The sequence below is a fragment of the Emys orbicularis genome, chromosome 5 (assembly GCF_028017835.1).
Source record: "Emys orbicularis isolate rEmyOrb1 chromosome 5, rEmyOrb1.hap1, whole genome shotgun sequence".
Taxonomy (NCBI): domain Eukaryota; kingdom Metazoa; phylum Chordata; order Testudines; family Emydidae; genus Emys; species Emys orbicularis.
In genome coordinates, this window is record NC_088687.1 from 88,325,033 (window position 1) to 88,339,251 (window position 14,219).

At 44.6% G+C, this 14,219-nt stretch overlaps 1 protein-coding gene across 1 annotated transcript in view; it reads left to right on the forward strand.

Annotated features, from left to right (window-relative positions):
• MTMR7 (myotubularin related protein 7) overlaps positions 1 to 14,219 on the forward strand; it is a 59,983-nt gene that overhangs the window by 15,231 nt on the left and 30,533 nt on the right. Inside the window, exons 4-6 of the mRNA XM_065404955.1 lie at positions 720 to 848; positions 1,531 to 1,665; positions 11,559 to 11,691. Coding sequence (XP_065261027.1) covers positions 720 to 848; positions 1,531 to 1,665; positions 11,559 to 11,691 — 397 coding nt within the window. The remainder of the gene's footprint in view (positions 1 to 719; positions 849 to 1,530; positions 1,666 to 11,558; positions 11,692 to 14,219) is intronic.

Sequence of the window (14,219 nt, forward strand, 5' to 3'; positions counted from 1 at the left end):
CTAGGTTGAACTGCAGACAGCCAACTTCTCTCTCCTTAAGACTGAAGCCCAACCTCCTTCTAGAGATGGGGTTGTACTTCAAACAATCTTTCTGGTTTCTCCTCCTTAAAACAGGAGCCCCTCCCCCTCTTCTTAGAGTCAGGGTTTTGATTTAAACAAGCTGTAGGGCCTCAGCTAGCTTCTCTTTCAACTAGCCTCCTTTCCCCAGTCAATACTCAGAGGATTCAGCAGACAACCTCTTCTTAGTGGTGTCTCCCTTGCTACGAAGGAGGAGACAGCAGATATACTAGTCCCCTTCCTAAAGCTCATCCCAGTTGGCTGAGAGAGAGGAGAGCCTTGCGCCGTCCATTCTGCAAGGCTCGTGGTCCTAGGCCCTTAAAGAAACAGTAATGGGATTTCCTTCCAAACACTCCTTATTTCCAAACCACCTTCTTTCTACCAGTATCTGCTTGGTCCTTGTATATATCAGGCCTTCCAAAATATTAAAGGACCATGCCATGTGGTGGGGAAGGGTTAACTCTGAGGCCCCTCTTCCATTAAGGGGACAGACTACCCTGTCACAGGGGCATAATTAATGTTTGAAACACTTTAGGATCCTCAGAATGAGGGTGGTGTGTAATTGTGATTTTGTTTTTGTAATGGTGATGATTAAAGTTAACATTCATGCTAAGTTCTATTTGAATAGACAAAGTAAGCAAACAAACAGTTTCCTTTGGCAGGTCTGTGATTCATACCCTACTGAAGTGTACGTACCAAAATCTGCAACTGCACACATCATTGTGGGGAGCTCTAAATTCCGGAGCAGAAGACGTTTCCCAGCCCTTTCCTACTACTGTAAGGATAATAATGTAAGTGTGGACCTGTGTTTTGGGGTGAGAGGGTGTGAGACCACCTGGCCTGTAACCCTGGTGCCTTAAATGCTCTGCTGCTGTAGCTCACAGCCTGGACACCAACAGTTACCCAATAAGCATGTAGTTCCCTGACCCTGCTGGTGGTTGCTATTCTGCAATTTATCTCTTCCTGATGCAACCTCCAATACAAATGAATAGCCCATTGAATTTGGCCACGCCTGGTTTGAGGTGTTGGACTCTTTCCATTGTCTGGACAAACCCGTTTATCAACTCCTCCTGACATGCCTGGTTTAAACACCTTTTAGTCACAGACTTTAAAGCATAATATCAGTGAGCATCCATAATTTCACATACAGCATTGTTTCATATATTTTACAATGATACTATTGACCAGAATGTTATTAGTTTTCAAATGGTATTTCACAAGGCATATTCTGTACAAAAATCATTGCAGTAATATGTAGGGTATGTATACAGGGGTGCTGACAGACACAACAACATTAAATTATTAATATTCAGCTACATTTAATTAATAATATTGCTCTACTCTTCCTGTTAATTGAACATGTAATGGCGCTATTTTGTTCATTTCCTAGTGATCTGTTTTGTAAATAACTTTGTGTAGTAAATTATTAATGCACATTAAACACATGGGGGGATGTTATTTGTTTTAATGCAGGCCTCAATCTGCAGGAGCAGCCAGCCCTTGTCTGGTTTCAGTGCTCGGTGCCTTGAGGATGAACAGATGCTACAGGCCATCAGAAAGGCAAATCCAGGAAGCAATTTCATATATGTTGTTGACACTCGGCCTAAAGTAAGTATGTTACAATTCTGGCACAGATTTAACAATACCAGGTATGTGTTGCAAAGTCAGAGAAAATACAAAAGTCCAAAGTATGGTGGCCACTAGGGGCTAGATTCTAGTCTCAGTTGCTTCCAGGTAAATCCACAGTAATGCCGCTCTGTAAAGTTACTCTGGACTTACCTTTTGAGTCTGAACTCCAGGTTATAAACCTTTGAAAAATCACAGTTCACACATTCTCTGTAGAGACTTGCTAGAGCTTAACAGCTCAAATCCCCAAGATTCTATCTGCAGTGAGCATCCTCTATCCCAGGGGTAGGCAACCTATGGCACGCATGCCGAAGGCGGCACGCGAGCTGATTTTAAGTGGCACTCACACTGCCCGGGTCCTGGCCACCGGTCCGGGGGGCTCTACATTTTAATTTAATTTTAATTGAAGCTTCTTAAACATTTTAAAACCTTATTTACTTTACATACAACAATAGTTTAGTTATATATTATAGACTTAGAGAAAGAGACCTTCTGAAAATGTTAAAATGTATTACTGGCACACGAAACATTAAATTAGAGTGAATAAATGAAGACTTGGCACACCACTTCTGAAAGGTTGCCGACCCCTGACCTATCCCCTCACAGCTCCTAGTGCTGACCAGACTCTGCATGTACCATCCACACAGAGCGACTGAGCCTCCTCCATCCCCTCACAACTCCTTCCTGTGACTGGACTGAGCATATGCCATTCCAACTGAGTGACTACTCATGCGCCAGCCCAGAGCTAAGGGGCTCAGAAAGACTTTCTCAGTAATGGCTGCTCACAGATGCTCCAGGCCAAGGTGGGGCCAGGCACTGGTACTGAGAGCAGGGAGCCTACCTCTCCTGGGCTTGCAATGGTGACCCCCAGACAGTGTGGAGAAGGAAAAGAACTGATTCAAATTCAGAGTGGACAAAAGCTGAGTCGAGGGCATTGCAGAGGATGGCGGGGGGGTATATATTGGCACAAGGAGCCTGGGAGGCAGAGACTGGTACTGGCTGGGCAAGGAGACTGGGACCTAGGTGAGGTAGGGAGGCTAGGACTGGCTAGGTAGGAAGGCTGGGAGGGGAGGCTGGCACTGGGAGCCAGGGGAAGTGGGAGGCTGGGACTGGTTGACCAAAGAAACCATTGGGAACTGTGGTAGGGAGATGGGGATTGGAAGCTGTTGGGAGAAATGGGGTTGGGATGATTTTTTGCAAGGTTGTTTGTTATTGCTGAGAGACTACTTTGTTTGTGTTAGGGAGAACACTCATGTCTAATTCAAAAGGAGAGAGAGATTTAAATTCAACAGATTATTTATATCCTCATAGCAAGGCAAGCTGAGGACTGTCCTAAAAGAACACTGTCCAGATGCAACTATTTTACATTGTTCACTGACACTAAAAGATGAGCAGATGGGCATTTAGTGCACTTGGTAGAAAATATTCTGCCTGCTTCTTTTTTTAAATATATACATTGCAAGTTAAAAGAGGTTTCTGTATTAGAGATCTGGGGTTAGATTCACAGGACACCCAACTGCCCCTTTAGGCTGTTAAGTCACACATTTAGGTGCCATTCTGGGGCACAATGATTAGGGGGACAGGGCGATCCCAGTCTCTTTCATGTGAGGGGAGGAGAGAAGGCCTGGAGTGGAGTGAGGGCTCCATCTTCTCACGCTGCCACCTCCTCTTTTGCTCCCGGGCCTGCTCCAGAAGGAGAGATTGTGACTTGGTTAGGATATGATGGTAGGTAACCTGGGAGAAAAACCCGCTTCTTAGGAAAATTCTAGTTGTGCCTCTGCACCACTGGCATTCACAAAACCTTTGCTCAGCTGCTGTCTAACCCAGCAGGTGCCTAAGTTTCCACTGCTGAAGTCTTATAGGTGCCAATTTCTGCCAATGGGCATGGTCAAAGTCCCTAAATCCTGACAACACCAAGCTGCTCTGAGCCTAACTCATAAACCCTGGCGGGATTCATAAACTAGGGATTCCCCTGCTTGTGTCACCTGTGGGGCCCAAGTCAGTAGACATGCTCAAAGTACATCTAACCTGCATAAAAGGCAGAGGAGGAATTGGAACCCACACCTTAGCTCACTCGCTAGAATACCCAGTGGTTAGCGCACTCATCCAAGATGTGGGTGATCTAGGTTCAAATCCCTCCCTGTTCTGGAGCAGAGATTGGAATCCAGGTTTTGGATGAGTGCTCTAACCACTGGGATACTAGATATAAGGAAGTGGCATCACCACTATCTCCCCATAGTTTTTCACAAGAAAGGGCTGGCTTAGGCACCCAGCTTTGGGAGAGGGCTCACAGCTGTGAATCCCAAGTGGAGATAGGTGCCTCCCTCTGACTAGGACCTAGGCATCTTACTTCCTTTGAGAGGCAGGGCCACCACCCTATTGGCCATCTGACTAGAGAACCATTCCTGTATGCCTGCCCCTGGTAACATTTCTTGAGTACTGAAATATCATACTATTGTAAATTTTAGAAGGTACTAATGAATGTAGAAAATGAATCGTGTGTATAGAGCTTCTCCCAGGTTAGAAATCTGGTACTCTGGTGGAATGAGAACTGCAAATTAGCAAGGAAGGAAATAGGGCATACAAGCAAGCAAAAAACTCAATGAATAGTAAAAAGTTAATGAATTATAAAAGATGTAAGGCGGTGTCACAAATGATTATCAAAAAGCCGAAAAAGGAAAGCTGGAGAAATTTCTGTGGGACATTGAACAAAGATTCAAAGCTTTCAGAAATATATAAACAAATTCAAAGTGAATGGATTTCAAAGTAAAAGTAAATATCTATCTGGTCTTACTGTAAGCAATGAAACTGAGGTCTTCAACTTAGGAAAGGCAGACACTTTAGCAAAAGAATCCCAAAAGGCCAATAGTGATATGAATCAAAACAACGAGTTTTTTGGGGGGGGGGGGGAAAGGAGGTTTATTGAGGATAACAGTGATCTATTATAAGGCTGGAGGGTCTATAGTGATGATGTGTTAAACAAAAAGTTTAGTGTGTAGGAGCTTATTGCAGCCATTAGAAACAGGAAAAATACAGCTCCAGGTAAAGATTGAACACTTGTCAGAAGGGAGCCTTAAGATTCTATTGTGGTTTTGTTATAATGATATTTGGGAAAAAGGACTGCTGCTAATAGAATGGAAACAAGTATTGGTGCTACTAATTAGGAAACAAGGTGTAAGACCCTGTGGGATTATAATCTGGGACTATTGGGGGTGTGGGCTAATGATGCTGCTACATTACCATTGAAAGCTTAGGGGAGACTTTTGCTGGAGGATCCTGTGAAGCTGGGCACTGCAGGAAGTACCACCCAGCAGGGCCTGAGTGGCGGCCCCTGAAGCCCATTGATTGGCTCATGCTGGTATATAAACAAGGAAGCTAGTCTAGAGAGTGGCCTGAACAATGATGCAAACTGCCTGCTTGCTTCTGCTATAGACCCTGCTTTGTTGTGGACCCTAGACTCTGGCTTCTGTCACTGCTTTGTCCCTGACTTTGCTATTTGCCTGCTGTCTGTAAGCTGGTGCGTGACCCTTACTTCCTGGTATCCTGATCCAATTTGATCCTGATCCTGCTACAGAGAAACAAAAAAGCATAAGGACCAAGAATTTTATGATAATGGTCTTCCTGGACATTGAAAAAGCATTTGACAAGCTATGGAGTGAAGGCCTCCTATATAAACTAAACACACTTGAGTAAAAGAGAGTATTTCAGTGGATAAGGGATTTTTTAAAGAACTATACAAATTAAAGTTGGAATAGCTTTATCAAAAATGTACAGGCTTACAGATGGAACTCCACAAGGCAGTATTATCAGTCCACTTTATTTTCTGTTATGATGTATGACTTCCTGGAAAGTGTGCAAATGGGAGTAGGTTTTTCCCTTTTTGCAGACAACTATGCTATATGGATTAAATATAAAAGACTTAAAGTAGCTATGGAAAAGACAAATCCGGTACTCCAGAGAATTTCCAAGTGGTGAAATGATTGGGGATTTGAATTCTCACTTGTAAAAATGAAGGAAATGCTTTTAACGGGAAAGAAAATTAGGGAAGAATAAGACTTACGATGGAAAAAATTCAGATACACCTCTACCCTGATATAACGCGACCCGATATAACACGAATTCGGATATAACGCGGTAAAGCAGTGCTCCGGGGGGGCGGGGCTGCGCACGCCAGTGGATCAAACCAAGTTTGATATAACGCGGTTTCACCTATAACGCAGTAAGATTTTTTGACTCCCGAGGACAGCGTTATATCGAGGTAGAGGTGTAGTTCAAAAGTTTATGTACCTAAGAGTAGTGTTTTGATAATAAATTAACTTGGAAAGGTCACATAGATAACACCATGTAAAAGTAGGATGAACTTACAGGTGTAGCTCAAAGCAAATGGGGTACAGAAAAGAAGGTATTCATGATGTTCAGAGCATTGATAAGACCAGTTTCATACTACAGATGCCAAGCTTTCGGTTTAGCCTCAAAAACAATTCTTAAAACCTTGGAAGTGCTTCATGCCCAAGATCTGTGATTGACACATGGCGCAATGTAACACCAGTGTGTGTGCTGCAAATAGCCACTGGAGAGCACCTATAAAATTAAGAATGAAGCTAGTAGATCTAATCTTTTGGACAAAGATAAAAGGAAATCTTGAAAACAGAAAAACTTAAAAGATTTATGAAGATTGCTAGGAACTTAGTAGACAAAATTATACGGATTGTCTCGACTTCCTCATACTATCAGGCCAAAAAATGGGTAAAGGAATTATATAGAAAGAAAAATTGAGAGAACTAAAAAATTTTAATAATGGAAAATCAAATTACAGCTGGACAATAATTCACCCATATGTGAATATGGAACTGTATGGAAAAAACAGAGAAGGAAAAACCACACATTATGACTAAGGCTGCGATTCCGTGACTTTCTGTGACTTCTGCAGCGGCTGGTGTTGGCTCAGGGGGTGCTCCCTGAGGTCAGCAGCAGCAGTTTGGGTGTGTGGGAGAGGGCTTGGGGCAAGGGGTTTGGGGGTGCTGGGGGGCACTTACCTCGGGGTGGGCAGCTCCCTGGCTTCCACTGGCATGGCTCTGCAGCTCCTAGGTGGCAGAGGGGCCAGAGGGCTCCGCACACTGCCTGCGTTTGCAGGCTCCGCCCCCGCAGCTCCCATTGGTTGCAGTTCCCAGCCAATGGGAGCTGCACAGCAGGTGCTTGTGGAGGGAGCAGCGCACAGAGCCCCCTGACCCCTCCACCACCTAGGAGCTACAGGGACATGCGGAGCCGGGTACGGAGACACCCCGCCCTCCCCAGCACCAGTGAGGGTCCCGGGCCGCACGGCACTGCCCGCTCCCCAACCCCCAGCACCAGTGGGGGTCCTGGGCTGCGCGTCGCTGCCTGCCCCCCACACCCAAGCACCAGCAGCCCCCCCCCAAAGTTTTAGTTAGGGGTATATAGTAAAAGTAATAGACAGGTCACGGGCCGTGAATTTTTGTTTACTGCCTGTGACCTGTCCATGACCTTTACTAAAAATACCCGTGACTAAACGTAGCCTTAATTATGACCAATTAAATTTTTGAATTCATTTATGAAAAACTGGGCCAGCTTTGCCAAGTCTATGCAGACAGATCAAAAGCTGATAAAATGGGTAGAGTGGGAACAGCCTTCTGTGTTCCTAGTCAGAATCCAGAAATCTAAAAGGCTATTGAATTATGTGACTGTTCTGATAGCTGAACTAATGGTGGCAGTAAACCTGTGTTGGCACTAATCTGGATAAGAGATGTGCATCCAGCTGCAGCTGTAATTTTAACTGATTCCTTCTCAGGATATAATGATAATCAGAACAAGGTCTTCAGAAAGCAGAAATGACATAAGTGAAATAACGTTCCTAACTATGGAAGAAATGCGAGCAGGTATCTGTAATAACAGCATGGATTCTGGTTGTATTGGAATTCCTGACATGAGATGGCTGACAAAACAGCAAAACGTGCTCTACAAAATAAGGAGGTGCATATTAAGATACCCTTAAGCACACACGAAGGAGCCTGCAAAGAAATGGCAAGAACTATGGACTAAGGGGGAACAGGGGGGAGTGAGGGGGACGGGCACAAAGTTTTTGTGATGTAGGCTTAAATTGAAGATACTACTGTACTCCACCGCCATGATAGAAAAAGTGAAGTAGTCATTTTTAGAGTGTTAGCAGGTCATTGTGCCTTAAATGATAGGTTTAACTTATTAAAAAAGACAGTGTGCACAACCAAAGAAACTGTGGATCATGTTCTATGGCAGTATAATGGGCCATATTTTATGGAAAGAAAGTCTCTGTATGAAAAATTGACTTGACTTGGAATCAAAGATTTTTTCCCTAAAGGGACTAGTGAGAATGCTAGAGAAATGTAATAGTTATTCCCCCCGCCCGCCACAAAAAAAAAGCTTTGCTGCGTTTTCTTAAGGATGCTAGAATGAGTGAAAGGATATTTTAAAAAACAAAAACAGACTTTGGCTTAAAAATAACGAAGAGAGTAGTGGTCATAGCCTCATATGATGAGACTGCTGGGCCAAAAAACAAACAAAAAATAAGTTGGGGAGAGAGACTGTAGGAAGTAGGTTGCATCTTGTGGTAGTCCTTAGAGTAGGGAGAGAGATGGAAGAGGAAAGGCAACTAGGTGTCTGTAGGAATGTGACCCATAAATTCCTCAATGCCAGCTGGCAAGGGGGTAACCAGAATATCCTGATATTGGTGTGTACATTCTGGTTCACTAAAGAATATCATGTGAGGTCTTAAATGAAAGCCAGGATCACACTAGTTGTTAATATCATTGTAAAATGTATGTACAGATACTGTGTATGGAGATATGTATGTATACTAAAATATGTTCCTAAAGTCTATATTGAGGCAGAGTTGACAAACAGGTTTCTGCCAGACAAAGGATGTTTATTCACCTGTCCCTCTCAGTCAGTGTGTAAATTAAGCACTGTACGCCAACACAATGGAAGCTCCATTTACATACAAAGTTGATGGGAGGGAGCACACTGGAGAATGAGCTATGTGGGGTCATTCTGACTCAGAGATACAAACAACCAACTTTGGAGAATATAAGGAGAAGGCAAGGAAAACACCCCTTTATCCTGCACCTAGGACATAATCGGGCAGTGTGATTACATTCCTGAAGATGGGATTACAACCAATCTTGGTTGAAACACTGCAACCTCCCCAAGCTTCAAGAAAGTGTGTTTTGTTAACTCTCTGGTACGTTGGGCAAACTAACTCTAGCCATGGAAGATTAATGATCAGGGAAGTATTAGTATACTTACAAACATGAAGCAGTGGAGTGGTCAATAGGATACTTCTGGTTATATTCTACAGTTAAAGGCAATATTCAGTAATTGATAAAAAAATAAAATTTAGTCAGCTGTGTAAGAAAAAATAAAACCCATGACCTTGCAGTAATGCCCTAGAGAAGCATCTGTGTGGTATATGCGCTCAGCTCCAGCTGTGAACCTGAATCCCACAGCATTAGGGACAGAGATGAGAACAATAATAACACAATATAATCTGATGTAACTAAATGGGTCCATGATCTCAATCTATTTAAACAGTTGTATTGTGCATGGAAACCATTCTAGTTTCTGCATGCTGATACTGTGATAAGATCTTAACATTTATTGTTGATTTAAATCACTCTGTATTGCACAGCAATACATCATCTTTGTATCATATGAAAATACTTATAAATCTTAAGAATATAAAGTGTCAACGGCAGGACCGGCTCCAGGGTTTTTGCCGCCCCAAGCGGCGGGGGGGTGGGAAAGCCGCGATCGCAATTGCTATCAGCGGCACTCCAGCAGCAGCTCCACTGCGCCGCTTTCTTCTTCGGTGGGAATTCGGCGGCAGGTGCTTCCCTCTGAGAGGGACCCACCGCCGAATTGCCGCCGAACAGACCGATGTGCCACCCCTTCCCCTTGGCCGCTCCAAGCACCTGCTTGCTGGGCTGGTGCCTGGAGCCGGCTCTGGTCAATGGGATGGTTCTTGATGGTGGTTGTTTTCATGGGATTTGAGAGAATTTCTTATATTGGATGCCTTTTGCCTTTTCCTTAAGATATCTTTGAGAGTAAAAAATATCAATTTCCTTAGCATATGAATTGTCCTGAATGGTCCATGTAGTCTGAAACCAATCTGTGCTGCTAGCCAATCCAATTATAGGGTGCAGAGGAGGAAATCTTCAGGGAGGGAAAGGAAGGGGGAAGAAAAGATTTGGGGAAGAGAGTAGGGCTGGGCAGAAGAGTATTCAAGACAAAGTGGAAGTGTGCCTGGGACAATGGCAGCATAGCACAAGACTAGGCTGGGCCTGGTTTCCAATGTGAATGGGGATGCTTTAGATGGGGGTCTGTGAGGTATACTTGGATGATAGTGCTATGGTAGCTATGAAAGACAGGAAAAAAGGTGCCTGTATGTCTTCCTCTCTCCCTCTTCTGCCAAATGGCAAAGTTAAGTGTATGTATTTAACTTAACTTTGCCTTCTCCTGACTCTTAAGTGCTTAACTATGCAACTTTAACATTCCTAGGCTTGTTTGAAAATTTTAGTCACTCACTCGAACACAAATGAATGATAGGGTTTCAGCAAGATCCCAATAGTCTATATACAAATGGAGCTTATACAGAAACAAGGATCAGCCTCTCTGAACTACAACTTGTATAGACCATTCTTTTAGTCCTTAGGGCCTAGCTAAATCCTAGGTGTTTCATGCCATAAGGATGAGCCAGGAGGAGGGAATGTTTCTGGCTACAGTGGGAGGGCTGGGTTGGGACTATTGGGAAGAGCCACTTCAGATCCAACCTGTCGCCACCCGACTAGGAACCCTGTCCAGCCTCCCTCAGCTACTCGTTTAGGCTAAGAACCAGCATGGCACCTGTGGTGCATGTCTAGAGGTCAGGCGAGAGAAGGGAAGAACTGGCATGGACACCAAAATGACTCCATGAGGCTGTTGGCCCACTAGAATGTGGGACTCTTCTGGCATTCGGGGTTCAGAGGTTTGGAAGGGGCTCATTTGTGTTAGGGAAAAGAGGGTCAAGAAGCAGGGAGAGAGGTTGAACCCTTGATGACAGAGGGTAAGAGGAGTGTATTGCCTTGTGAGTGTAGAACCCTCAGGATGTTGCATACTCATCCCCACAGGGTTAAATTGCAGTGCTGTACTCTCCTCTGCCAATGTCTGATTTGATTGGTGTTTAAAATGCTGAAATTCTAGTAGCTTCGTTCAAGGTGACAATGTTGGTACTAGACAGTGTCTGTCCAATTAGGAGTGATTGCATAAAAGCCTTTAAGGCAGTGGTGGGCAACCTGCGGCCTGTGGGCCGCATGTGGCCCATCAAGGTAATCTGCCGACGGGCCGTGAGACAGTTTGTTTATATTGACCGTCCGCAGGCACGGCTGCCCGCAGCTCCCAGTGGCCGTGGTTCGCTGTCCCCGAACAATGGGAGCTGTGGGAAGTGGCGGCCAGCACGTCTCTGCGGCCCGCGCCATTTCCTGCAGCTCCCATTGACTGGGAACGGCAAACCACCGCCACTGGGAGCTGCGGGCAGCCGTGCCTGCAAACGGTCAATGTAAACAAACTGTTTTGTGGCCCGCCAGCAGATTACCCTGACGGGCCACGTGTGGCCTGCGGGCTGCAGGTTGCCCACCACTGCTTTAAAGGTTGAAGCACCCTTCTAAAAAGGTGTAGCTACTAGAGTACACAAGTAAAATTAGGGTATTCAGTTACAAGCTTTGAATTTTTAAATAATAGCTTAATTAATCCCCTTTTCTTTTCTTCACTACAATAGACTGAGAGTTGTCTTTTGAGCATGACCTGTTTCCTGCTCTCACCCAGTCTTTTTTTTTTTTTTTTTTTTGCAGCTCAATGCAATGGCAAACAGAGCAGCAGGGAAAGGATATGAGAATGAAGACAATTACTCCAACATCAAGTTTCAGTTCATTGGTATTGAGAACATCCATGTTATGAGGAGCAGTCTGCAAAAAATGCTAGAAGGTAAAACTTTTCTTGATATCGATATACAGAGAGGTGGCCTAATTCTTCTGTCACGCAGGTGTAAATCCAGAGTAATTTTCTTTGAAGACAGTTGTATTTCACTTGTAAAACAGGTGAGAGAGGAGAATCAGGCCTATTGATATTGTACAGTGTATATCTTCCTGTTTGCTAAAACACTTGTGCCACATATCATCATCCAAAGAAAAATATTCTCTTGATTACAACAGTGTCTTACTTTCAGTGATATTTCACCAATATTATTTTTCTTATGTGGTTTATAACTTGGCTGTTTTTAAAAAAATAACAGTTTGAATTGAAACTCAGGTAGAGACAATTTTTAGGCATTTCTTTAAATAAAAAAAAATCACCGTGGCTTAGAGATTAGTGGACAATTTATGTTCGAGTTTGAGCTCGTAAAGCACAGGGCTTTGATTTTTTTAAAAATTTCATTGGCAAATGGGGAGTTCATACCTTTTATATCGTAAACTCTAACATAAACCCTTCTTATGTTCTGTACAGTGCAAGTCATATGAGGCCTGATTGTACAACCCTTAGTCACACGGGTGCAACCCTCACACACACACACACACACACACACACACACACACACACAAGTAATCCCATGGAAACTACAGTAATTCTCATGTAAATCATCACCAATGTCAGTAAGGATTACCCAGCCCATTATTGTTATTATTATTTAATATTTGTATTACATTAGTGCCCAGAGGCCCCAATCATAAAAATGCCCCATTGTGCTAGGTGTTATACAAATATATAAAGACCCCATTCCTTCCCCAGAGTTGGTGCTTAACTAATACATAATAGTCTGTTCCCCAAATCTAGTTCTCTGTATTTGAATTTTTTGACTATGTCTGATTTTGGGTTGTGTTTTGGAAAAGATAAGCCAAATGTGTACGGGCATGTCTACACTGGCAAAGTTACAGCACTGGGAGTTACAGCGCCGCTCAGAGAGCGCTGAAGGGAAGCCGCTGTTGTGTGTTCACACTGTCAGCTGCCTGCGCAATAGCGTCTTCACACTTGCGGCACTTGCAGCGGTATTCGGAGTGGTGCACTCTAGGCAGCTATCCCACAGAGCACGTCTTTCTCTTCTGCCACTAAGAGTTGTGGAAAGGTGGAGGGGGTCGCGGGGCATCCTGGGTCCTTTCCCAGTGCCCCGTAATGCATTGCTTCATATCGCAGCAATCCCTGTGCTTCCGTCCGCATTTGGCACTATCTTTCAACGGTTTGTGTTTTGCGCGCCCTGCCTCTTCGGGCTGCAGGAATGGATCCCAAACTGTTGACCAGTATGCTGCTTGCTCTGACCAACATGTCATGAGTGGCAGTGGAGTTATTCCTTAAACTACAAAGGCAAGAGGAGTGTGACATTGATTTCGCCACGCGTAGTAGCTACGACACAAGATTGCTTGTGGCATTCATGGAGGTGCTGACCACAGTGGAACGCTGCTTTTGGGCTCGGGAAACAAGCACTGTGTGGTGGGATCACATCGTCATGCACGTCTGGGATGACGAGCAGTGGCTGCAGAACTTTTAGATGAGGAAAGCCACATTCATGGGACTGTGTGATGAGCTTGCTCCAGCCCTGCGGCGCAAGGACACGAGAACAAGAGCTGCCCTGCCATTGGAGAAGCGTGTGGCGATTGCACCGTGGAAGCTGGCTACTCCAGACTGCTACCGATTGGTCACTAACCAGTTCAGTGTGGGAAAATCAACGGTTGGACTTGTGTTGATGGAAGTCTGCAGGGCCATTAATCGCATCCTGCTCCGAAAGACTGACTCTGAGCAACATGCATGACATTGTGGATGGCTTGGCTCAAAAGGGCTTCTCTAACTCTGGAGGAGCGATAGATGGCATGTATATTCCAATTCTGGCACCAGACCACCTACCCACTGAGTACATTAATCGCAGGGGTATTTCTTAATGGTTTTCGTGGATCACTGTAGGCTTTTCACAGATATTAATGCAGGCTGGTCTGGAAAGGTGCATGACGCACGCATCTTTCGGAACACTGGCCTGTTCAGGAAGCTGCAAGCAGGGACTTTCTTCCCGGACCAGAAGATCACCATAGGGGAAGTTGAAATGCCCATTGTGATCCTGGGAGACCCCGCCTACCCCTTAATGCTGTGGCTTATGAAGCCATTCACAGGGCAACTTGACAGCAGCAAGGAGCGGTTCAACAACAAGCTGAGCAAGTGCAGAATCACCAGTGAGTGTGCTTTTGGCCGTTTAAAAGCCCGCTTGCGATACCTCTATGGGAAGCTGGACCTGGCCAATGACAATATTCCTATGCTTATAGCCGCGTGCTGTATGCTCCATAATATTTGTGAAGGGAAGGGTGAAAGCTTCACTCAGGGCTGGACTGCAGAGGCTCAGTGCTTGGAGGCTGAGTTTGAACAGCCAGAGACCAGGGCTATTAGAGGGGCGCAGCGTGGGGCCATAAGGATCAGGTGTGTCTTGAGGTAGCAATTTGAAACCAAAAGCCACCAATATTTGTTGCTATGCTCGG